Source organism: Sus scrofa, chromosome 1 (assembly GCF_000003025.6).
Source record: "Sus scrofa isolate TJ Tabasco breed Duroc chromosome 1, Sscrofa11.1, whole genome shotgun sequence".
Taxonomy (NCBI): domain Eukaryota; kingdom Metazoa; phylum Chordata; class Mammalia; order Artiodactyla; family Suidae; genus Sus; species Sus scrofa.
The window spans coordinates 52,857,670-52,884,736 of NC_010443.5; the positions used below are offsets into that span (position 1 = coordinate 52,857,670).

A 27,067-nucleotide genomic window follows, 5' to 3' on the forward strand; every position below is an offset into this window, starting at 1 on the left:
GGAAATTACTTGCCCCCCCCCACAAAAAAACAAATTATATATTGAAACTTTGGCTTCCACTAGAAAAATAACTGAGCCTTTGCCCAGTTACCCTAAAGTGAGGCTACTAAAATAAACTTGAGCCATTTACACAAAGCTTATATGTCTTTTGTCATGCTTCAGTCGTGAATAAGGACAGATTCAGAAACAAACAAAAAAAAATTGTAGATGTGAAAAACATAACAGGAGGAAAAGGAGAAAACAGAAGAGAAGATAAGATAGTGAGAATCTTTCCAAAAATAGAAGAAAAAGACAGAGGTGGAAAATAAAACATAAGCATAAGAAAATTCCAGGAGATCAGAGTTCCCATCGTGGCTCAGTGGAAACAAATCTGATTGGTATCTATGAGGATACCGGTTCAATCCCTGGCCTCCCTCGGTGGGTTAAGAATCCAGCATTTCCGTGAGCTGTGGTGTAGTTTGCAGATGTGGCTCAGATCCCACGTTGCTGTGGCTGTGGTATAGGCTGACAGTTACAGCTCCTATTCGACCCCTAGCCTGGGAACCTCCATGTGCCATGGGTGCAGCCCTAAAAAGACCAAAAAAAATAAAATAAAATAAATTCTAGGAGATCAAATATTCAACTAACAGACATATCTCAAAAAGAGTTCAGGGAAATTTAGGATGGGATTTTTATCAAAGAAATGTTATAGTCAGGTTCTCCAAAACTGAACGATGAGAGTGGCAGCACTAAAACAACCTAAATGTCCATCAACAGATAATATTCCTTTGTTAATGTTTCACAGTTCTCAGAATATTAGTCTTTTGCCTCCTTGGCAAGATTTATTCCTAAGTATTCTATTTTTTATGCAATTTAAAAATTTTTTTATCAAAGTATAGTCAATTTACAATGTTATGTCAATTTCTGCTAGACAGCAAAGTGACCCAGTCATAACTTGATACAATTTTTAAAGGGTGGTTTGTTTATGTTCCCTTTCTGATATTTCATTGTTAGTGTAAAGAAATACAACCAATTTCTGCATGTTAATCTTATATCCTTACCTTGCTGAATTTTTTATCAGTTCTAGTAGTTTTTGAATGGAGTCCTTAGGGTTTCTATATATAGTATCACGTCATCTGCACATAATGACAGTTTTACCTCTTCCCTACCAATTTGAATACCTTTTGTTTCTTTTTCTTCTCTGACTGCTGTGACTAGGACTTCCAGTACTATGTTAAAGAGAATGGTGAGAGTGGACATACTTGTATCATTGTTCCAGATTTTACTGTGAAGGCTTTCAGCTTTTCGCCATTATTTTATTGGCTGTGGGTTTATCATAAATATCTTTTATTATGTAGAGATACAGTCCCTCTATACCCACTTTAGTAAGGGTTTTTATCATGAATGGGTGTTGAATTTTATCAAATATTTTCTGTAAAAGATATCACAATTCTATAGTTATACCTCATTAAAGCTGAAATCTAAAAGAGAGAGAGAAGCTACTGGATAGAATTACTCCTCCAAATAAGGAGATGAACCAAGAAAGAAAAGAGACGTGGCATCCAGAAAACAAGAGATCCCGTGGAGGGAAGAGCAAAGGGATTCTCTAGGATGATGGTGAAATGAGGTCCCAGGGCCAAAGTCACAGAGGCTTGAGAGTGGGGAGCTGGCCTGAAGAGCCCCAGGACAAAGGTTGTCAAGGAAACACAAAACAGAACTGACAGACATATTTGACTAGCGGAATTTTAGAGTTTTGTTGCAGAATTCAGGAGTTATATTCCTAATAGGTACATAAAGGCAAATCAGTAAATTACAATAGGGCAATACTAGCACCAAGAAAAGCCAGAATAAATTATATGGGAAAGAAAAAGGGAGTTAATGGTACATCACATTGCAGTACCAGGAACAATAGTTATATGGTCAAAGTAATGGAAACACTAAGCGGTGTTAACTAACTAAACTAAAAACTTACGTAAAGTTAACTAAAAGTTAACAAAATTTAACTAAAAATTTTGGTAGGATGTGAGCAGGGGAGGAAGGTTTGTAAATGGCTATGTTACTACCTTATTACCTTCCATGGTAGGAAAATTGAAAATCTAAGAGCTAAGAGAACAGTCTTTAATAATAAGGATTCTTAAAATCAGAAACAAAAACTATAAAAATTGAAGAGGTTGCCACCAAGGAACAAAAATCAGTGAGAAGTAAGGTAGAGAAAGATACAGCTGTTTTTCACCCTAAATCTCTTTATTCCCCAGCTTCTTAAATTCTATACCTTGAAAAAAGTGTTCCATATTAATTACCCCTTTGGATGGTCAGCTGAAATTAAAATTTCCAGAAAGGGTGGAATGTGCCATAGCTGTAATACTCCAGATAATAAAAACTAAATACTCCTAAAACATAATTATACTGACATTGTCCTTCTAATTATAGACCAGCGTTTGAATTTGTTCGGCTGCCTTGAGCACCAGGGTTGCATGGTGAATGGTAAATTTGGCTTTCATTTTGTTTCTGTTGACTTATCCTTTGGAGTGTATGTGCCATATAAATGAAGTCCCTTAGGGCATTTTCTCTTGCCAACCACAATGTGATTTTAGCTTTAAATATAGGAACATCAGCTGCTTGATCACATGGAGATGGCCTTGGCTTTCAGCTACTAGAAGTGATTAGGTAAGAGAGAGCTAAGGACAGGACAGAGTTATTAGGGTGTAAGAATAATAAAGTTATACTCTCCTCTTCCATTTTGACTGCTGACTAGGATCAGCCCTGAGGTAGAGGCCGCTTGCTCCTCTGTACCTCCCATTTGCAAGACATTTTTAGGAGAGGAGTAATGAAGGGAATGAGAGCTTAACTGTTGAGCTCAACTTGATAGGAAAAAAAAGCAAGAACCCAGGTCTCATTGTTAAGAAAATTTTCACTTTTCTTTTTTGCCTTTTCTAGGGCCGCTCCCGCAGCATATGGAGGTTCCCAGGCTAGGGGTCTAATCGGAGCTGTAGCCATTGGCCTACGCCAGAGCCACAGCAATGTCAGATCCAAGCCGAGTCTGTGACCTACACCACGCACAGCTCACGGCAATGCCGGATCCTTAACCCACTGAGCAAGGCCAGAGATCGAACCTGCAACCTCATGGTTCCTAGTCAGATTCGTTAACCACTGTGCCACAACAGGAACTACAAAAATGTTCAGTTTTCTAAGAGGGTCCTCTTTATATTGGTAGGTAATGTCTTGATCCCATTTTTTGTGTGTGTGTGTTGTTCTTTTGGATTTTTTTCCACTGGTATCTAACAATGCCCAGACCTGCTGTGTACTTCTTAGTTCTCCATGAATCCTGCTTTCAGACTAACTGAGTTCTCATATAGATGATACCTTCTCTGAAAAGTGATAGTAGCCATGTATGTTGTCATAGCACTGGAGGGGCTCTGGCCTTCAGTGCGGAGGGAACTGCAGTAAAAACCCATGTGTTTTTATTGATTACTCTAAATCACTCTGTGATTGTGTTTGCACAATATTTGCAAAAACTAACATTTCAGGATGATATGATGATAATTGTTTTATTCTCTATTAGATGGCAAGATACTTATAAGTTTTCAGAGATTTGTAGGTTAAATCAATATAAGCCATGTGAGCAAGGCTCCAGGCAAGGAAGCCTGCTTCAATTATTTAAAACTTCCTTAATAATGTAAAAAACCCTCAGGTCCTCCTATATTTTTCTAGTTTTTTCTGTTAGTTCTTGAACACTTTATTGAAGTACAAGGTGCATGGGGAATACAGTGCATATCCTAAGAAAACTTGGCACTCCTGTGTATCCAACACCCAGATGAGCAGACCATGGCCAGCACCTGCAATGCATCCTTTCTCACCTTCTATCCCCCAAGAGTAACTGCTGTGCTGCCTTCTAACAAGAGATGAGTTTCCCCTGCTATGGTCTTTAGGAGATGGAATCACACAATATGCACTCTTCTGTGTCTTGTTTCTCTCACTCAGCATTATTCATGTAAAGTTCATCCATACTGCTATCTATAGTTACAGTGTACTGTTAGTGTCCTATTCTGTTACGTTAACACACCAGCACTTACCAATTTATTATACTATTGATAGATGTCTGGCCATTTCCAACTTTGATTTATTAAGAATAGTGCTATTTAGGAGTTCCTGTTATGACTCAGCCGTAACGAACCTGACTAGTATCTATAAGGATGCAAGTTCAGTCCCTGGCCTTGCTCAGTGGGTTAAGGATCTGGCGTTGCCATGAGCAGTGGTGTAGGTCACTGACACGGCTTGGATCAGGTATTGCTGTGTCTATGGTGTAGGCCAGCAGCTGCAGCTCGGATTCATCCCCTAGCCTGGAAACTTCCATGTGTCACGGGTGTGGCCTTAAAAATACAGGAAAAAAAAAAAAGAGTAGTGCTGTTTAGATTCACAGATTCTATCTGTTAACAACTTAGTGGTTACCAGTGGAGGGGAAAGAGGGGAGAATTATTATAGGAGCCAGGGATTAAGAGATGCAAACTATTGACTACAAAATAAATAAACTACAAGAATATGTTGTACAACACAGGGAATATAGTCAATATTTCGTGATAACTGTGAATGGAGTATAACCTTTAAAAAGTGTGGATCATTTAAAAAAAAAAAAAAAAGTAGAACAAGGAGTTCCTGTCATGGCTCATTGGAAAGGAATCTGACCAGTCTAACGAGAGTATCCATGAGGATGCAAGTTTGATCCTTGGCCTTGCTCAGTGGGTTAAGGATCTGGCGCTGCTGGTGGCTGTAGTGTTGGCCAGCAGCTACAGCTCTGATTTGACCCCTAGCCTGGGAACCTCCACATGCCATGTGTGTGGCCCTAAAAAGCAAAAAAAAAAAAGTTTGAATCATTATATTGTATAACTGTAACTTATACACTAACTCTACTTCAATAAATAAATAAGAAAATTCATATTAGGGTTAAAGAGTAGAGCTGTTTGGAAGGTTATAGTATACATCTGTTGATGAACTTATGTAAGCATATCTATTGAATATACATGTAGGAGTGTGTAGTGGTATCATACAGTATATATATTTCAGCTTTAATAGATACTGCCAAAGTTTTCCAAATTAGTTATGTCGGTTTTCAACTCTTTTTGTTCAGCATATATTTATTCAATGATATTCTCAGAGAAATGAATATTATTAGATCACTGTTTTTGTCATTGTAGGTTTCAAAACATAAATGATGGCAAGATGGCAGAGGGTTGACCTGTTTCTGAATTTGCCACACAAAATATAAACTTTTGATTTATGAATTATAATTAAAATGTTTCCTTTCAAGAAGTAGAATAAACACATGGTCACTAGAGATGTTTGCAGATTTATTGCAAAGGGGGAAATTCCCCAAAATGTCTATGGACAACAAATTCATGCAATCTCTCAAACAGACAGTTCAGAGAGGAGCTTTTCCAACAGTAGTCACCAAGGAATCAGCAAAGGACTGTGGAGGGATTCTAAGACCAGGAGCCAGGCAGCCTGAGAGAATGTCTCACTTCTGCCAGCCTGTGCTGACCTCTTAATTTATCTGAGCCTTTATAGTTTCATCTAAAATAAGGGTCTTTATCCACACTCTTATTATGAAGATAACGTGGAAATACTTTGTATTTCAGGCATAACTACATGAAGTGGACAGAGCTTGTGTTTTACATCAAAGAGCTATAAACGTGTCCTTAGACCCCCAACGTGACATCCTCACATGCTGTCTGAAGCTCTTCCAAGAGGATACACTTTGCCCTGCCTTGTTTTAGCCCTGCCTCCCATTATCACTTCTTTCATTTTTAGTATTAGAAGTATCGCATAGTTCAGCCCCGGGGGACTTCACTACATAATTAACGTGCCAGAGGGGTCATTAGTTTACTAGCTGGTCTTCTAGTTAACTTACTACCTGCATTATGGATTTCTAGGGATCCTTTGCCTCCATTCTATCAGATAGTGATAAGGACGTTCAGTCGACTCCCAGGATGCGTGGTCACACTCAGGCAGCTCATCTCTGATGTTTCTCCCCAGCAGCTCCGGAGCTGCTCTATATTATACTCTGTGGTGCTTTTGCTTTTGACGTGAGTTATTTTGACAAGCAATTCTCCTGATGTGTCAGAATATGTTTAACAGCCGAAAACGCCAGCATCTTCACCCCACAGGCATTTATCAGGGCTAAGTGGGACAAGGAAAAGACGCTCAATTGGTGTTAACTTAATAATCTCCCTTTTCATCCCATTCTCTCTCCTTTACTCTTTGTTTATTTGTTTCATGTCCCCACATATGCTGTGTGCAGTGCGTTTGGCGGAGTTATGCAGCCGACGAGAAATCTGTCTCCATTGCAACCTGGAAGCCGCACCTGAAGGCCTTGCACACCTGCAGCCCCACCAAGTAAGTGTCAGTGTGACAGCCAGTGCTGTAGTCGAGTTTCTTCAAGTTTGTAAACAAACCACACACACACACACACACACACACACACACGTGTCTATCTGAGGCTTATCTTATTCCCTGTTGCTCTTTGAGAGAATCAAACCAGTTTAGGAGCAACTCAGGTGAAAAACTAAATGAATTCAATATCATTACTCACCACCCACAGATTGGGCTTAAAGGTTAAAGGAACCTAAACTTTTCTAGAGATTTATTTTTACCCTTTCAGCCTGATTTCTAATATCTCATTTCATAAAGCACGCCAGAATTCTAAAGGTAAGTGCCTTGGCTCTTGAAAAACAGTGATAGTTGAAAACCGCTCCATCACCTGGCCCCAAGAGGGGGTGCTGAGGGAGCAGCACGTCTTCGCACACTGAAGTCCCTCTAGGTCATTTCTTAGCTGGAGCCCCTTACAGGGTCGGCCTTGAGTGCTCACTTGCAGGCCAGACTAACATCAGTAGCAGAAGAGAAGTCCTGGAGTACAGTGAGGTGATGGGGTCACTCAGAGTACAATTTGGAATTAGCACTCAAAATCTTAAAGTAACACCTTCCATCCACATTTCATTGGCCGAAGCAAATCTTCAGCTCAAAGAGGGTGGGAAGGGCAGTCCCACCCCATGCCTGGAGGAGAGGGAAACTGGAAAGGTCAGCATAGCCCTGATGGTCCCACAGCATCTTTCATTCAAAAAATCCTTAGTCCTGGAATCCTGGACTCCAAATCAGTGAGCAGAACACATACTAAATCACAATCACTGTCCAATTAAAGAAATCCTCAGTGAAACAACCAAAGCAAGTAAGTCAAGGGGAAGGCTTTCTGTGCATCATGCAGTTGGACTACAGGGGTCAGTTCTTTGGACTTTTCAGAAGTTATCAAATGGCTTAGTTGACTTAGTCTATTAGAGCACCTGCTATTCCTTTCCTAGCTTAATCCGAGTGGCTTCATGGGATTTGAGGCAGCTAACTAGGGTGACTCAGTCAGAGATTGCTCTTCTGACTAATGTGCAGAAGTCAGCTGGGGAAAACTTCCTGGCCTCTTCCCTGGGCTTGCCGGCTCCAAGGGGGTCTGTGGGGCAATGGGTCCGTCATTAATTCACAGTGTCTGTCACATTGCTTCCCTGTCCTGCCTGGGGCTTTGGTTTCCCATCCACAACATGAAGGACAAGAGCTGGACAAGGTCACTTCTGAGCTCCTGTGGGACTGTCTCCTAGAAGTTGGGGTCAAAGCTGGGTCAGCACGATTCACTGAATCCTAGGAATTTTGAGGGGATGGAACCTTAGCAGGAGCCCATGGATGGGGTTGAGTGCTTGTGTGGATGAGAATTCTGATTTCATTTAAATCTTAATATTTAGTTAAATCCTCTTTGTTGAGTATTAGCCTCTGTCAAAGTTGTAGTGTTTTAAAACAAAAAAGGAATATAACTCTTGTGCCATTTATTCCGCGGGAGTATGAATCAAAAATGGAAACTGTATAGAAATTATATGTCTTGTCTGCATGAAGGCTGCTAGGTAAATGTGTAAGAGGTAGGCTAAGTAGGAAAAAAAAAACAAAAACAAAAGAAATTTCTCAAGTGACAGAAGAACGTGGGCTATTATTTTATTATATGTGATTGTTTGGCTTCCTACTTCCTGCAGTTTTTGGATTAAGTCTTTGTGAAGCCTGGAAAAACTATTCAATAATGAGTCAAATTCTCCCAGTGCATAAACTATTACTTTATTCACCTAACTTCTCTCTCTCTCTTTTTTTTTTTTTTCTGATATTTCCTCTGTTTTTAGTGGGAAAATTTATGCAAACACCTGCCTTCATCTTGTTCCCACTGTGGCTACTAGCCATCCCCTTTCCTCTCCTCTCCCTGTGCCCTCCTTAATCTCTGAATCCCAGCCTGCTCACTGAGTAACAGGTATCTGGCCCCAGGCTGGCCCAGCCCTCACTGGCAAAGCTTGTGGGAACCTGGAGCCCCAGCCCCTCTCCCTTTAGCGGTACTTTATTTTTCCAAACTGCAGTGGTTCTTAATCTTTGTTGTTCTTGTTACTGTTTTTCTTTGTTAAACCATTGAGAACATGATGGTAATGATGGACTCTTTCCCAAGAAAAATATTCAATGCACAAAAAGTCAAAACTTCGCCTACAATTTTAATGTCTTCACAAACTCCCTGAAGCCGAGCTCAGAACCTTTGCTTTAGAAGCAATCTTGCTTTGATCAAGTGTGTAGGTTTGTGAGAAGAATAATTTACACTGACTTAGAGGGATATTTTTACATTTATAACTAACTGACTTATTGAGTACAGTGATACAGTGAGAAATAGATCAAAACATCTTCTTATTACCTAGTATATTTCCTATACTGTTTAGGATTTAAGAATTTTTGAAGGGGAAGATCATCCATTCACTCATGCATTCATTCAGTAAGTGCTCATCGGGCACAGTCAGGTAGGAAGGAATCTTCCTCTGTCTTTATAGGTTCTTTTTCTGGTCTAATAATTAAACTGACATGAGACAGGCTAACAGGAGAAAAATCAAACAAAAGTTTAACAAACATGTCCACATAAGAAAGACCCAGAAAAACTGAGTAACAAAAAAGGCCCAAACCCTCTCCTTAAATACCATCTTAAACTAAAGAAAAAAGAGGATGTTAGAGGAATTGGGACTTCAAAAGGGAGGAAGGCAATTCACGTGGAGAAGGAGAAGCAGAAGCAGATGTTTGGTAAACAAGTGTTCCTGAGCCAGCAGAGACACTGGACCACAGAGTGGATTCTGATCTCCAGGCCCTGCTGAATTTTCCCACCACATCTAGCCCATATTCCTTGCAGACCTCTCTGGTGACAGCTCTATTCTGGGAACAGGTCCTCTATCTAAATTCTTTTAGGCAGTTAAGAGAGTTAACGAGAAAAACTTCATGGGACTTCTGTTTCTTAAAAATAACCTGAATTTATCCTCTTTGCAAAAACACACATTTTGGGGTGCCAGATTTTGGGGTGCCACATTCTGCTCCCTTCCCTTGTATGTCATGGCACTGTTTCAGGCACAGGAATGCAGCAGTGGAAGAGAAAAGCCAACAGTATCTCAGGCCCCGGGGCCACTGCATTCAAGGGATGCTGGGAAGAGACAGTGAAAATAAGTAAACTATGTAATAGCCTAGTGAGCTAGGTGCTGAAGAGAAAAGTAAAGTAAGGGAGGAATTTGGGGAGCACTGAGGTTTGCAATTTTAAATAGGTGATCAAGGATGAAATTATATTATCAACAGCAGCAGCAGCACCAATGGTTTTGCTATCAATAAAAAAAAAATGCTCTTGCTCCCCTAGTTTTAGAGACACAATGGGAGGCTTTGACTGTACAACCTCATCCCAGAGAGTAGGATGGTATGATAGCTGTTGAAGTGGGGGTTGGGGAGGACATGGCAGAGGAGCCATGGTGCTCAAACCTGCATGGATACTCTCCTTCCTGGTCTGGTTTGTCTCTGCATTGTGTTATTTTAGAAAATGAGTCAGATGGTTTATGAAGCAGTGAAGAATTATCAAACTCCAAGGATGCCATGTGGTACCTTAGGAGATTAGAATTAGGGATTATATAACCCAGTGCCTTCAGTTTATTCATAAGAAAATGAAGACCCACAAGATAGTGAGATGTCTCCCCAAGGACACCACAGCTCATCTGTAGACCCAAATTTGCTAAATTGGTTATTAGACAGACCACTCAACACTAAACTATATTTTCTATGTGCCTAATTTACTACAAGGGAATTTGTACTTCATACAGTACCAAAAAAAAAAAAGTCTAACTCAACCAGTGATTGAAGTACAAAACCATAGGCACACATAAACTAAACCAGATTAAGAAAACTCAAAGTCTGCCTAAGCCACAGGGACTCCAGCTTTGGTGCAACCATCACCATTCTAGGAGTCTTTTGCTAATGCCCTTTTCCTTAACCAGGATAACTTTGGCTAATGAAGAGTCTATAGTTTTGGCTACATGTGGGCAGTATTGGTTTTGCTAAGTAAGTATTATGCTGTCTCAGATCCATGCCACAAAGAATACATGGTAGAAAGTTGGATAATTCATTACAAAGCAGTTGCTTCTATGGCTCTTTCCTGAAAAGGATTAATTAAGGTACTTGATTCCCCCTTCTCCAATTTGGTCATTACCAAGTGCTGAAAATGTATTCACCAGTTATCATCATTTTTCTTCTGCCTGCACGCACCTGAAGGAAAGAACAAGGGGAAGCATCAAGCAGGTTTGTGATTTCTGTTCTGCTCTGTGTTTGTTGATAAATATGATGCCTAATAGATGTTTTCAGTGTGTCTCATGAGTAAAATCGATCAACAAATACTAGATGATTAAAAGTGACCTTTCACAAGATTGCCTGCAAAGGTTGCTATTATATTGATTTTTTTTGGGGGGGGGGCATGGGAGCATAACTGTCTTTCCCTAACTCCCTCACTGCTTTTTACAATCTTCAGGGCATAGAACATTCTGGGAGAAAAATAGTAACTATGGTCTCGGTTATTTCTTGGTACTGTTTTCCCAGACAAAAGTCTTAGCCGAGGATTCAAGTCCCATAAAGCAGTATAAGATATACTCCCCATCACTAGGGTCCTTTTAAAATGAGAAATTGTGTGTCTGAGGCTGGGGAGTGGGGGGGGGGGTTAACAAAAGGAACACCGTCCAGGAGGTAAGACAAACCTCTCTGCAACGCCTCCATCTGTTTGTAAGCTGCGGTCTACTCAGGTGATCTGATCCAAGAGGACGGTCCCCCATCCTTTAGGAAAAGGATAATCCTCCCGAAAATTAACCAAATAATTTATGATTATTCTTTCATGCCTTAAAAGGAAATGTTTTATCAGATTAAGTGACAGAAAGCTGGACCTAGAAGGAATCAGAGGTAAAAGATAACATTTTAATCTGGGCTAGTGGGTGCCAAGAAGGGTCCGTGCTTGGGGACAATACCCTGAAGGACAGAGCCAAGTGGCTCCCAGCACTGGGTGAGGAGGGCCAGAGGCAGGACCTGCAGGAGAACCCCAGGGGCCTAGAACTCCTTCCCATGAGGGACACAAGCCTTTCCTGTCATTGCCACTCATTTCAGTAACGAAGAAACACAGGCATCCCCCTGCCCAGGATTGGGCTCTGGGTGGGGGTCAACAGAGGTCCAGGGATTGTTCCTTTAGCTCTGTGCTATTATGCTAATGACGTTATCTATATGTATTGACTCAGTCTTGAAATCAATTTTGATAGTTCACTTGATGTGATGAGTCTCTGGGTCATCCATTTCTGTATTATCTCAACTAACACTTTAAAAGATTACAAACCAAACATAAACATTGATTTCTGATGGGAGGTAGGTATCGTAGGATACACAGCCCTCCTTCAGGGTAAGGTAAGCCTACATGGGATGGCATTAAAGACCTTCTCCTAAGTGGTAAGTATAGAGTTAAAGCAAAAGGCATTGGATATTCCTGGGTGATATTCCCAAAAGGTTTTAGTAGCTTGAAGAGTCGCTTTTCTCCACCTGAGAGAGATGTCTGCCCAATGAGAGGTTCTGGGCATTAGACTTAAAACATTCTTTGCAAGGACACTGGAAGAGGCAAGCTAAACAAGCCTGACCTTGCTGTGCTTCTGTGTCTAGACTCCATGCAAATCCCACTATCCTGTTATGACAACTTTTTTTGAATAAATACATTAAATAAATAAGTCATAGGTATTACAAGCTGTCTTTGTCTCTTCGGCAATATTTAAAGTTTGTCTATCTCAGGAGCTATCCATTTATAAATTATCTCAAAGATTAAGCTATATCTAAGTCCTAAGGGCAGAGCCATCTATGGCAAGAACTCACCAGCTACTTGAGAACCAGGTCACCTGTCTTAGATTCATCCTCCAAAGGGGAAATTTGTACATCCTGTGCAGGTGTTTGCTTGTATACAGCCTCTGTGGCTGTCCTGAGTGAGGGGCCACCTTGGGCTGACTGTGTCATTGCACTTCTTCCACATGTCACCAAGGCAGAGAGCACAGACAGAACTCAAGTGGCACAATCGAGCTGCTGCCTCTCGGTCCAGACAGGAACCTCAGAGTCAGCTGTCAAATTCAAAAACAGTACCAACCAACTGCTTTCATTCCTTGATCTTCATGTTCAAACATGTGTCCTGCGTGCTTGGGACTGAGACTGTAAGTTTGAATGTGTACAGAACCACTGAGCTGTGCCACTGAGAATCACAGAGATTGGACATTTGGCAAAACCTACCGTGAACACACCCTGTGTTACTGTTTGACACGCTTGCCTTACTTCACGCTTCACACTGACACTCTCAAGTGTTCTGTCCCCTGGTTACACACACCAGATTGCCATGTGTGAACTACAGCAGTGAATGAGCTCGACAAATACTTCTTGGATAAAGTAATAAAATGTCCCTGACCTCAAGTACTCTATGTGAAGAGAGAGAAAACACCAGCAGAAGTGGTAAAGAAGAGGAATATAAAGAGAGAGAAAAATTAAATTCACTTCAATAATCCAAAAGAAATTAGTGAAAGCCCGCATTCGAATATTTCTGTAGCTTTCCCCTTGCCGTGTTCCAAGCAATGAAATGTGTAACACTGCACAACGAGTGCAGACAAACTGTTATAATAACAATAGCAACATCTGAGGAAACAACAGATTTGCCCTTAAGCAAAATATGCACCAAGGCAAATGCATTTATAATGAGAATTCTTCCTTGGAAGAGAGAGGTTCTGGGTCCAGGATACTGCTAGTGAAGGCTTGACCCATTTCGGACAGACCCATTAACATGGCCCAAGAGCAGAGCCATTGACTGCTTGATGTGTTGATGGTGATTCAGAGAAGCAACCCAGAGGAGCTTCAGCCAAATCTGTTACCTTCCAGTTATCTCAGAGCCGGGAATCTCCTAAGTCCTCCCCATGGGTTTTTCTTGTACTAAGAACTGGGAGTGGCCCTGGTGTAGAAGAGTTTAATACAGCAGCCAACGCCCCTTTCCCAGTGCCTGGCGCTTGCTGCCTCAGAATGAGGCGGCTGTGGATCAGGCCCTCCATGGGCAGGCTTCTCTCTGAAGGATGAAATGAGGCATCACACACAGTAATAAACACCCTTAGGTAACTATGTTCCCTGCTTTAGAATATTCTTGTTAAAAGAGAAGATTTTCTTTTTATACTGGGTTTAGGATTTTTTTTTTTAATTCCTGAGCAGTGTCTTAGGCTAAGGAAAGACATCCAGTCCGAGATGGTTACGCATTGTTTGTGACAGATCCAAACATTTTCTTTAAAAATGCAAATCATCAGTCTTCAGAAGAGCTTTTTAACATAGCTCCACTGAACATTGGTACAGGGTCAGGTTGCAAATCACCACTAGTTTCAACTGAGCCTGCTTTATTCCTCTCCTGAAGCCACAAAATACAACTTTTTTTTTTTTTAACTAGAAGTGATAATTAATTGAGATGTCTGAGCGCCAAGACTGTGCTAATTGCATTACATAGATGAACTGCCTTCTTACAACAACCTGTGAGGTGGGTGTGGTCACCCCCACTTGGTAAATGAGGATAATGAAACTCAGAAGAGTTAAATAACTTGCCCAGATTCATAGAATTAGTGAGTCTTCAGGGAAGGTGGAAGCTGCCAGAGACTTCAGAGTTTCCTGTATAGATTCAGGGCACTCTCTACCACATTCTATACAGCTTCTTGAGCATCATTTAATTATTCATTTGTTTTCCTCCATCTTCCCACTAAAACAATTCTAATCTTAAATGTAGTGGTAAATTATGCATATTGATTTTATTCTAATTAATCACACATTAAATAATTTTGCCAATTCATTTTTTAAGCTGGACCACTCTCTGGGTATAAATTGTCGTTTTTGGAGAACAAAATTTACCCATAAGCCCATCTGGCCAGATTCACCCAATATTCTCACCTTCCTCCTAGACAAGGTCAGCCCCTCAAGACTGACCAGATTGTGAGTCAGTTATCACAATAGTACAAGAAAGATTTTACAAGTTCCTTTGTGACGGAGCAGACTGCTGGGGCTCAGGTTTGATCCCTAGCCTGAGAACTTTCGCACACTCTAGCATGGCCAAAACAAAAAGAAAAGGAAAAATAGAGAATCTTATAAGGAAAAAGAAATAAAGAGAAAGAAAGAAAGATTTTATTTCTTCCTACCTATTAAGTTTTTATGGCCAAGAATAGATCATGCCATAGGTGGTTTAGGGATTATCTATAAATCTCACTGCCACTGCTTATCCTGTTTCCTTAACACTTGTTTCTATGCCTGCTTCATAGTTAAACTGCCTTAACACAGTTGATAAGGCATTAATAGAATTAACAGAACCCTGCCAGACTTCTCTGAAGTTGCTTTAAGGAGTACTTCTAAGACTGTTATAAAGATACATGTCTTAAAAGTTAAAGCAAAAACGATACTCTCTCTCATTACATTACATCTTGGTCTTTGATCCACCAGGTTCTTTCCCTGAACTGGTTGTCTTTATTAGGTTTGAGAAATGTGGCTCTCGGGAGAGAATTCTGGAATACTGATGGAAAGGGCTATGCACTCTTATAATTTCTTCTATATTTCCTTTCTGTTATTTACATTTTCTTCCTCTGTATGCAATGAACGATCTGCATGTGTTGTTAAACTAAACTCAGTTAAGTTGACCTTTTTTTCAACATAGACAAATTGTGTCCTTATTGGCAAAATGCTAAGTTATTTCAAAAACATTTTTCTTTTTCAAAATGGTCTCTCCTGCTCACGTTTGTTCATATAAGGAAAAGATTTAGTCTTTTAAAAACACATCATAAGACTTAAAATAAGAAAAATGCCTTTTTTCTTACGAACTAGCAACCTGGAGTATTTTCTTCTCTCTTTTGGAACATGTATTCTATCTGACAACTGGTGACCTATGTTAACTACAACTGCAGGTGTTTTCTACCAGTCGAGAACTTTTTTATTTCAAAGCAATGAGTGTTATCTATTCCATTGATTCCTATAAATATTTATTTTATTTTTGAAAGTTCTGGAATATTTTATTCCTCACTTATACTATATTGCATTGTTATTTATTACAAGGGTTTCTATATCCTAAAATATTTATATTCTTATTTTCATATGAAACAGATGCTGAGACATAGACTACCATCATCTGGAATACCTATGTCAAATCTAGTTATTTCTACTTAACCATTAAGAGCACTCGATCTATTTCGAGCAGCACAATTAAATTACACGGTTCGTACTTAGTGTTTAAATAGTCTATATACTTCCATCGGAAGAACAGTGAAGCCCAATGGCTTTGTTTTTCAAAAAAGACAACAAATCCCTAAGCACTTGTGTGATGGTGAAACTCTTAGTAATGTGCTACTCTATTTCCCTCATTCCTAGTAAGTTCTATAGTCATAAGCAGAAGCTCTTCAGAATACACACCACACGGAAGCAGAGGTACTCAGCATCCCGGCTGTTGACATGAGATTTGAGAATGCCGACTAACCTCAGGTGCATGACCAGGTCGCCGCCACCCCAGCTGAGCCCTGCTCAGAGACTCACTCTTCTAAGGACTTCTTGAATGAGGTTTCCAACCCGCTTGTCCTTTTCCTCCTGCCTGTTGCCTGCTTGGACACTCTTCACCCCAGGGACAAACAGGCAGGGTCCTGCCCGTCACCTTCTCGTGGCAGGACAACGCTGATCTGAATTGTCGTGGCTCCCTTGCCATATTGGCCCTGAGGCAGAACCCATAGAGTGCTTATCCTGTGAAGGGCTAAAGCCCTAATTAAGGACAACAATAACCTCAGCATTCTAAGTCCCAGAGGACTCCTGTGGGGATGCAAGGATGCCACACAGTTCCCTGGCAGGGATCACCCGGTCGGTCGTAGACTGCACGCTGGGCCATTTGGGTAGCTTGTGCATCTGGTAACAAGACCCCCTTGCAGGGCAGCAGTGCAGTCTCCCCAAGGGCAGCCCTCAGCTGGGAGCATGGGACTGCACACAATCAATGACCCCATCAACCTTTCGGTTACTTTCTCCAGAGAGAGACCTCGTTGTTGTCTCTTGGGGATTATCTCTGGCCAACTTCCTAAAAATACTGTTACATAAATCTTCCTCAAAAATCATTTTCATAGAGACCACAACAAAGCGGAAAAATAGTGAAAACTTCAGTGGACTAGTAAACAGTCTATATTTTTAATCAATATGTATTTTCAGTAACAGCCACCTAATCAGTGTATAGTCATCTAAACAAGATGCTCTGTTGACTTCCAAAGGGGAAATGAACTAGAAAAAATTAATAGAACCGAGGTTTTTGTGCAAGAGGATACCATCCTTGCCTTGCAAAAGAAAATTTTGTCTGGGAAAAATTTCTGATTAGTGTGTTATTCTTAACTTTCATACAATTATGTCAGAAGAGAGAGTGAAAACATTACATCTTTTTTCTAATTTAGTGTGTAATACGTTGAGTTCACTTTAAAATAGTTCTTGCGAATTTTTTTAACTTCAGACATTGGTAAATATTCATGTATTGCAGAAGGACAAAAGGGGAAGAACTCATTTATATCAACCTAAGTGCCTTAAATGGTACTAAGATTAAGAAAATAAGATTATTTCCACTTTCCATTAATTCTTCAAGACAGTATTAAAGATCTTATGGGGCAGTTTGAAAAATATGTTTATAGGGAGTTCCCGTCGTGGCTAAGCAGTTAACAAACCCGACTAGCATCTTATGAGGACGCAGGTTCGATCCCGGGCCTCTCTCAGTGGGTTAAGGATCCAGCATTGCTGTGAGCAGTGGTATAGGTCGCAGATGCACTTGGATCCCATGTTGCTGAGACTGTAGTGTAGGCTGGCAGCTACAGCTCTGATTGGACCTAGCCTGGGAACCTCCATAAGCTTCAGGTGTGGCCCTAAAAAGACCAAAAAAAAAAAAGTTTGTAGGAACAATTATTTTTTAATATTCTGTTATTGCAAATACACCATGGTGAATTTAATGCTGATTCCTACCTTATATATTTTTTTTACTTTTTTAACAATTGAAATTTTTAAAGAGAAAAAACTAAACTTCATATTAAATAGTTTTATATTTTTATCAGTTTCCTGTTCATTCAGTTGGCATAGAAAAGAGATCTTGGAGTTGAGGAAAATAATTTGGTAGTAACTAAACCTAACCTTCTGTAGTAATTGGCATCTGTTAGTTCCAGAAAAGGTAATGGATTAAAGTATAAGGAACACCTATAAGCCATTCATTCATCTTAATAAAGGTGAAGAGGTACGTTTCTAAACCAGATCATCATGCATTTAGATGATGGAAAGATTTGATGAAAATGAAAAGATATTTGAAATTTTTACTATTAAAAAAAATGCTTGAAAAGATAGACATTTTGAGCACTATCCCTCTGAGGATTTATTTAAACAATGTGAAGGTTTTGGATGACATGGAGAACGAGCCTGAGACTAAGAAGAAGCAGTATCACGATGTTATTGTTGCTGTTGTTGAATGTAAGCCACCACTTAATCACACATTTGTTAAGTACAGAGAAAGCCTTTGACTGATGGGATTGTTTTAAAGAGCCCTTGAACCCACCCGCCTGCCACAAACCCACCCAGCTTGTCCTGCGCATGTGCCTTCAGCCAGTCATGCAGGACTTGGCTTTGTCTCCCTTCAGAGTAGGCTGTCAGCTGCATGACCAACGTGTTTATGTTACCAGGACTTTCTGACCACCATAGCTCATTATTTGATGTATTTTCATTGAAACACATAAAACATGGTATCTTTTTAGACTCTCATTTGTTAAGCAGCTAGGCATGGAAAAATAAATGTGACTCTTTCTTGTTAGCTACAAAGCACTTATCCACCAAACGCATTTGCTGTTGGCATGCTGAAGTTGGGGACAGTGGACATTTTGGTAAGTGGAAAAGAAGGCCTCCACCTGGTCTCAGATAATTCGGTCTATGGGAACACCGCCTTCACACCCCACAAAAGGCTGCAGCCAGCCTGCAGGCCTCAGCCACTCATGGCAGTGACTCCCCCTCAGACGCATCCCCTCCTCATGTCAGGCCGGAAGAGCCCTGGGCCCCTCCCTCCATAACAGTATCCCTTTCTAACGAATAACACAGTAGTTTATAAAGGCAACAAGAACACAGACCAAATAGGTCCACAAAGCTTCATACAGTTTATCTGATCACCACAAAAAACCCCTCAGCTATGTTGCTATTTTTATCTCCAAATTAGAGACAAGGCCTCTAATTGCAGTGCCCTTCCCGGCACATCACACCACATCGTGTGATGAGGAAAGCCCAGAGACACACATTAGATTGTGCTGCTGTTGTTAATGCTTCCTTTATCAACCCACGTCAACTCAGGCCTGGCTGGCATCTGAGAACCAAATGCGAATACCTATAATTTACCAGGAGCTGCCACAGCAAATCGATAACCTATTTAACAGCAGGAAATTGTGTTAGTGAACATAACATCCCATTCCCTTAATAAGTCATCACATTCATTGTAAGTTGGGGCTGTTCTACCTTGTGTGGTTTTTGTCTCACAAGAATGAATGTGGTGTTAAGTGTTGTGTATTTACTGCTGCCAGCCGCTCTGAGACTGCATGAATTCGCGGCTACCATAATCTTGCCTGGAATATAAAGTGCATGCAGAATGTCTATATATGTGTATGTGTAGCCGCCATCCCTGTTTTTCCGTAGAAATGGTTTTGCAATTACAAAGAGATATGCTCCCAAATTTTAAAAAAATAGCTTTATTAAGACTCACAGTTGAGGTTAAAGCTAAGATCTGTTTCTAAAGCGAACACCAAACCCATTCTATGTAATTTCCAATGTAGTTGTGCACAAACCACTGTGCTTGGTCTCAGGCCTTTGTCGAATCCAGGAAGGGTGTGCATATACCTGTAGAAGGAGATTAACTTGAAATGAATGCGAACAAACTCAATAAAGCTCAAATTTTCAATAAGGGAAAAGTATACTATACCCCTACTTGCTAAAAAATATCATGTTTGTTGAACTTCATGATCCTGTACAGTTTCCTCCAAGCAGAGTGGAAGAGATTGCTTGAAATGGAATAACCCGTGCCTCTGTTGTCCACAGTCAGAAGCTCAGCTTTAAGGAGCGCGTGCGCATGGCCAGCCCACGGGGCCAGAGCATTAAGAGCAGACAAGCCTCAGTGGGTGACAGGAGGTCCCCAAGCACAGACATCACCGCCGAAGGCAGCCCCACCAAAGTGCAGAAGAGCTGGAGCTTCAACGACCGGACCCGCTTCCGGCCCTCGCTGCGCCTCAAAAGTTCCCAGCCAAAACCAGTGATAGATGGTAAGCACTGTTTTTCCATAACTGTTCTTTATATGATCAGCTATGGTGAGCAAGATGATGAAGTAATTAGTTCTCCCTGGTATCAGAGAGAAGGAAACAACCCCAGGGAAATAATGGGTTTTTCTCTTGGAAATTTATTCACTGCCTTGGGCGAGTGTTCAGAACACAAGTTTACTTTCAGAAGCAACTTTGGCAGCTAAATCTACATCTCAAGGACGTCACACAAGATGTTAATTCTTCAGTCGTACCTACAGCGTATTATTATTCCTCAGAACAGGTCTATAACAGATTGACAGGACTGTCCTGATGTACAGGTTGTGTCTGACCAAGGCCAAGGCCCAAAGCCAACCATCTGGAAATGCCTTGAAACACAGTTGAGATGGGTGACAGCACCTTTCTGGACCACAGAGAAGGTGCTCTTCTTTTTTCTGCTGCGCTCTGTTCGCCCCCTCAATCAGAGACCACTGCTTATCTTCCTTAGGAAGATTCTTATTGAAAGTTCTTATGTAATGATAGCTAGAATTCAAGTTCTTCTCCCAAGAGGAATTAACCTATTTTATTTATCACATTATGTGGCAGAAGTTTACTTGCCAACACATTTTATTGAGTGCCATATAATTTTCATGTGTATAAAATAAAACATTTTCTTCTTCATTTAAGATTAGCTTGGCTCCCCTTTTATATATGCCCCCTGGGAGCTCTTATGCTGGGCAAAGCACCAGAATCAAATAGCATCTTCCACTAATGCAGAAAACCCACAAAGGCTCTCAGTCCTTCTGCGTTCATTCCCTAGCATAACCTGTATTTTCCCAGGCCCTGAAAGCCTGAGGGATAAAATTATCAACAAGAGGTCATAGTCACAGTGACCCCAGGCTCCCTCAGCCCCGGTCCCTGCCAGCCCATTCAGAGATCATCAGGCTGTCCCCCCACACACACTCTCAAGGGAGCATGCTGTGACCCCTCTTCACACTTCCCCACTCTGCACACCCCATCCCCAGCTGCTGACCCATTGTGGTCCCAGTCCATGTTGATCCCTCCCCTGCACTGGACATCCCCCATCAAGCCCCTGAGTGTCCTGAGTCACTGGTGGCACACATTTTCAGTGTCCTCTGGTTTCCACATGTTCCTCCCTAGGAATTTGGCTAAAAGCCCATGAACAGCTGAGTCAAGAGTTACCAGTCACAAGGCTTTATGTAGCCCTCAAAAGAGACTTTCTGAATGTAAATGGATGCATTATTTCTGGCAGGACAGTTGGCAATATGTATCAAAAGCCTTTACATATGCCTGAGCTTGGATACCTCCCACCCACCCATTTCATTTCTAGGATACAATCCCTATAATGAAATATCAGACATTAGAAATGATGCTATAAATTTAAAATTATTGACATAGAAAAGGAGTCACAAAAAAATTATTCCATTTTGGTTGCGTGTGTATAAATTCTTGTATTCATATGAAAAAGCAGTGAATGAACAGTCACCTCCAAGTGGTAAGATCATAGTTATATTTTGTTTCTTCATTTTGTTCACCTACATTAACCATTATTTCTACAATGCAAATGTAAAGCTTTTGTGATAAGAAAGCAAAAGAGAATTTTCTATTAAAAACTGGGTCCTCCTTTCACACACTGCCGTCTTCCCTCCCCTGACTCTGGCGGCCCTTGGTCTAACTCATGACCACTGAAGCCCTCTCCGTAGGCGGAGTACCTCCTAGTCTCAGTGCTGGCTGCCAGCTCTCACTGGGTGTAGACACAGATTGTCTAATGAGGTTTGATAGCTCCTACTATGAATAGAACTCTATTAGGCTGTAGGGCTGCCGTAACAAAGTGCCACTGCCTGGGTGGCTTAAATAGCAGACACTTGGTTCCTCACCAAGTCTGAGAACCCCTTGGGTTGTAGGTGGCCACCTTCCTGCTGTATCTTCACTTCATCTTCCCTCTACACGTGTCTGTGTCCAGATTTCCTCTTCTTATAAGGACACTAGTCATATTAGACTGAGCCCACTCAAATGACCTCATTTTAACCTAATTGTCTCAAAATCTGAGGTACTGAGGGTGAAAATTTGAGCAAATTAATTTGGGAAGGATAACTCAGCTATAACAGCCTGCAAACCCAGGTCACAGTATCCACAGGCAGTGGGAGTATGCCCACATCTTCACCCTGGCCCTGGGTTCACACGTGCTAGAAACGCAGTCTTTACCCACAGTGTGTCCGCACTCTTTCAGCGTGGGCTTCAAGCAACATTTGCCTCCGTGCTGTGAAGTCCTTATGGTTGGCTGAGCACATCTAAATATAAATGCATAGAATCTGGATTCTGAATATGGAAAATGAATTCCACTTGTATGTTTGGCCAGGGGGAAGCATCTTTCAAAGATTCTTGGATTTTGGCAGTATCCATCACGGTATTTTCAGTTACTGCAGAGGTTTCTCAGAGGTCAGACAGATAGAAGTCCTGTTCTCTTCCAAATCACAAATTGGAAAGGTCTCCTACCATCCATTCCTTATATCATTTTGTACAAGTGCAGTTCTATTAGATTAGAAAGGAACTGCTTTTCCCTGGTTGATGCCTGTCTCAGTTGGTTCTGAGTTTCCCAAGTGCCAGGAGGCCTGATTGCTTCCTGTTGAAGTAGCTATGTTGGCTGCCCACCTGCTAGAAATCATGACTCCTGATTCCTTGTATCCGATAGCCCAGAACCTTGACCTCTGATTTAACTCATCGTTAGATCTTGGGGAAACAAAAATTCTCTTTTTACAGGGGAAAAAAAAAAAACAAAAAAAAAAACTGGAGTAGCAATCAAATAAATATTGACTTCATTTTATACATGTTTATTTATAGTGCCTCTCCAAGTTTTAGTATTTCTCAAAGTCCAGTTATTACCCGTAGAAAATGATATATAGTACCGCAGCCAACCCTCAATTATTCTAGATCTATTTGCTCATTCACTTCTGGAGTTCTTTTTTCCTACTTTTCTTTTCCTTTTACACATTTTAGGCATTTCAATGCCCATTAACAGCTCAGAGAGAGTGGATGTATAGCAGAAGGAAAATTAGAAATTCAGACTAGCCTTTAAGTTTATAAGTTATCCTTGGAAAACAGTGGGCCTGGAACTGAAAGATAATAGAAAAACAAAAGAAATTTAAGTTTAATCTGTAAATTTTAATAATTCCTGCCAAATTTGATGCCCTTTACCACAGATGGTATTATTTTATAATTTAATGATTCTTACAAAAGTTATTAAGTATTCCATGTTGTTTTTCTTTGCTATAATTTTTGATGAAATTTACATGTTACACTTTAAAAGGACATAATTTTAAATTCCAAATCCACATGTACAGAGAAGTGGAAAGTAGTAGGCAGATGTTGATACCAGAAATTTACAAATAACATAAAGAAAAAAGTAAACTGTAAGGGTCTAGACTGGTATTGCCATGGCAATTTATTTTGACAATATTATACTAATAGTATTTTTAGTTTATAAATCCAGGGAGTTCCCGTCATGGCGCAGTGGTTAACGAATCCGACTAGGAACCATGAGGTTGCGGGTTCGGTCCCTGCCCTTGCTCAGTGGGTTAACGATCCGGCGTTGCCATGAGCTGTGGTGTAGGTTGCAGACGTGGCTCGGATCCCACGTTGCTGTGGCTCTGGCGTAGGCCGGCAGCTACAGCTCCAATTCAACCCCTAGCTTGGGAACCTCCATATGCCGCAGGAGCGGCCCAAGAAATAGCAAAAAAAAAAAAAAAAAAAATAGATAAATCCAATAATTAGAGATAGAAATGTTCCTTTAGTCAATCAGTAGTATTTAAGCTTCTTCATATTATCTCGAAAAGAAGGTAGGATATAATTTTTTTTAGAATCCACAAGTAATGAATGTGATCGTGCATATTTTTTCTTTTCTATGTCTGGCTTGTTATTACCCATAGAAAATGATATATAGTACTGTCCTCCATGTTCATCCATGTTGTTGCAAGTGGCAGGATTTCTTTCTTTTTAAGGATGAGTAATAGACCATCATATAATTTCACAGTTTCATTTCACTGTGTATATGTGCATCAGGTCATCATGGTATACACTTTTGATAGGTGGAATTTTCTTTTTTTTTTTTTTTTGTCTTTTGTCTTTTTAGGGCCACACCCGTGGCATATGGAGATTCCCAGTCTAGGAGTCAATCAGAGCTGTAGCTGCTGACCTATGCCACAGCCACAGCAACGCAGAATCCAAGTCACATCTGCAACCTACACCATAGTTCATGGCAATGCCAGATCCATAACCCACTGAGCAAGACCAGGGATCAAACCTGCATATTCATGAACGCTAGTCAGATTTGTTTCCGCTGAGCCGTGATGGAAACCCCTACAATTTTAACTTTAAAAACAAAATTAAGGAGTTCCCATTGCAGTTCAGTGGGTTAAGAACCTGACGTGGTCTCCCTGAGGATGAGGGTTTGTCCTTGCTCAGTGAATTAAGGATCCAGCATTGTCACAAACTGTGGTGTAGTTCACAGATGCAACTCAGATCCCATGTTGCTGTGGCTGTGGCATAGGCCAGAGGCTGCAGCTCCAGTTTGACCCCCTTGCCCAGGAATTTCCATGTGCCACAGGTATAGCCCTAAAAAGAAATTAAGTGGGTTTAAAATGGTATTTGTATCTCAAGATATGAGAATAGTAATGATAAAAGTAGCATTTATTGGCCAGAATTGTTCTAATGTTTTACCTCTGTGGTTTCTTTTAATTCTTCCAATACCCCTATGAAGGATGCATGTTTTTTGGTTGTTGTTTTTGTTTGTTTGTTTCTTTGTTTGTTTTATCTTTCTGCCTTTTCTAGGGCCACTCCCATGGCATATGGAGGTTCCCAGGCTAGGGGTCCAATCGGAGCTGTAGCCGGCAGCCTACACCAGAGCCACAGCAACATGGGATCTGAGCTGCGTCTGCGACCTACACCACAGTTCACGGCAACACCAGATCCCCAACCCACTGAGCAAGGCCAGGGATCAAACCTGCAACCTCGTGGTTCCTAGTCAGATTCATTAATCATTGAGCCATGACAGGAACTCCCAAGGATACATCTTATTATCCCCATTTTATGAATGAGGAAACCAAGACTGGAAGCTAAATGACTTGCCCAGAATCTCACAGCTATAAACACAGGAGCCACAGCCCACATCCAGACAGTCTTATTTCACAGGCCTCCTGTAGGACACATTCACATCTGCCCTCAGATGTCATGTCATTCCCTCTAAGCATCTTTCATTTCTCCTTTCCAGCCACTCTTACTCTTCCATCTTCCTTTGGTCAGATCCTCTTCTGTTAGAAACCATTTGACCTTGCCACTGGTCCATCTCATCTCTCTCCCAGCCCTTAGCTGCCAAACCTCTAAACTGCATCATCTTCAAAGACAGCCAGATTGGAAGGGTTAGGCAAACTGGGGAGATAGCCTTTAGTTGACCCTTCTCCATGTTGATCAAGTATCTGGAAGAGGCTCAGGATAATAGCCATCTGGTCTGTGTCTGTTTACCCAAAGAGGGAGGCAAACCATAAGGCCATCTGAGGTCTGTTTCAAGATACTAAACATGGTATCAGGAGATGGACAGCTCTCACACAGAGGAGCACATGGAATGTGGCAGAAGCAACGTGGCAGAGGAACACCAGGCAGCCAGAACCCAAAGAATGAAATTAAGGGAGCTCTGGGGCAAGTCCAGGTTTCTGGAGACTAATTTGCTATCAAAGAGGCTCTACTGGGAACACCCTGAAGAGTTGCAGTCGTCTCAACAAAGATAAGAAGGTGACTCCACCCTGTAGAGCTTTAAAAAATCTCTCTCACATTCTATGTTGTTAACATGTTGATCATTGTTTCTGCTCAAGGGTAACACATCCACTCTTCTAGGTAATCCTCAGGGCTTGTGCTGGCTTGTTTATGAGAAGGACTGGCACACCCTGGGTGCAGGAGATGTGTGGGGCTCACCTGAGCAGAGGCTGGGCAAAAGACGCAAAACACTTTCCAATCGTAGGGGTGCCTTGAGGCCAGTTCCCTTGTTCCAGGCACTGCTGCTGTCTCTTCTCTCATTCCTCTTCCACTTTCCTTCTCCCCTCAGCCAGTGGACCAGTTAGGATGCACTTGACTGCAGAGCACAAGAGAAGCAGCTTCAGTTACCTTAAGCAATAATGAAATGGTAATGCAACAAGAAAAGACGGTCAGAGCAAGGAACACAGGTGCCCAGGCTTCCCTTCTCTAGAGTTCTCGTGAGCCGCCTTCTGACAGCGCAGTTGTGTGCCTGCCTCCTTCTTGGGCTGGGAGCAAGATGGCAACCAGCATCTTATCCACACATGATACCTTGAGAAGCAAACAGGGGACCATCCTATGTTGGTATTTCTTCTTAATGTGGGGAAAACCATCCATTCATGTCTTACATTGCAGAATTGGGTCCCTGCTGAAATGCTGACTGGTGAGGAGAACGAATGAGCAGTGTAGTCACCAGTCAGTCTCCAGCACCTGGATCTGGGTTCAGACCTTCTGCAGCTCGGAGGTCAAGGGGCAAGGCAGGAGGTGTAACTGGATAGATTTGAAAGGATTTGCGGGAGAGTTCCCATTGTGGTGCAGCAGAAATGAATCTGACTAGTATCCTGAGAAAGGATGTGGGTTGGATCCCTGGCCTCTCTCAGTGGGTCAAGGATCCAGCATTGCTGTGAGAGGCAGTGTAGGTGGAAGGTGTGACTCGGATACTGTTTTGCTGTGGCTGTGGTGTAGGCCAGCAGCTGTAGCTCCTATTCAACCCCTAGCCTGGGAACTTCCATATGCCACACGTGCGGCCCTAAAAAGACCACAAAAAAAAGAAAAATCATTTTTTCCTCCTTTCTTCCGTCACATAATCTCCATGAGGCATTGAGCACAGACTGGCCTAACTCCTTGTATTTCAAATCAAGGATAAAGTGGGTAAAGGAAAACCTAGAGAAAAATTTGAATTTAGATGATGTGATCCATCCTCCCAAACAGTCAGCCCAGATTGTGTGTTTCCTATCAGCAGCATTGCCAAGCGAAAACTGGGCAGCCACCCTCCTCACCGCTTCCTCATCAGCCCCTAAAGCTGCTTGCCCAGGACTCTTCCTCCCCTTCAGGTAAATGACAACCAACCTAAAATTAGCATGAGTAGAAATGCACAGCCTGAGGAGTTCCGACCATATCTCAGCAGTAATGAACCTGACTAGTATCCATGAAGGTGCAGGTTCAATCCCTGGCCTCATCAATGGATTAAGTATCTGGCATTGCCACGAGCTGCGGTATAGGTCACAGACACAGCTCAGATCTGGTGTTTTTGGGGTTGTGCAGGCTGGCAGCTGTAGGTCCAATTCAGCTCCTAGTCCATCCAGGTTGTTGTG

General features: G+C 41.5%; 1 protein-coding gene across 7 annotated transcripts in view; it reads left to right on the forward strand.

Moving 5' to 3' along the window:
* KCNQ5 (potassium voltage-gated channel subfamily Q member 5) overlaps positions 1 to 27,067 on the forward strand; it is a 504,374-nt gene that overhangs the window by 422,338 nt on the left and 54,969 nt on the right. For 3 of the 7 annotated variants that reach the window (XM_021073129.1, XM_021073147.1, XM_021073153.1), the window contains exons 8-11: positions 6,275 to 6,369; positions 10,606 to 10,632; positions 15,772 to 15,828; positions 19,477 to 19,697. In XM_021073129.1, coding sequence (XP_020928788.1) covers positions 6,275 to 6,369; positions 10,606 to 10,632; positions 15,772 to 15,828; positions 19,477 to 19,697 — 400 coding nt within the window. The remainder of the gene's footprint in view (positions 1 to 6,274; positions 6,370 to 10,605; positions 10,633 to 15,771; positions 15,829 to 19,476; positions 19,698 to 27,067) is intronic. The other 4 variants (XM_003480277.4, XM_021073161.1, XM_003480275.4 and 1 more) reach the window with 3 other exon arrangements.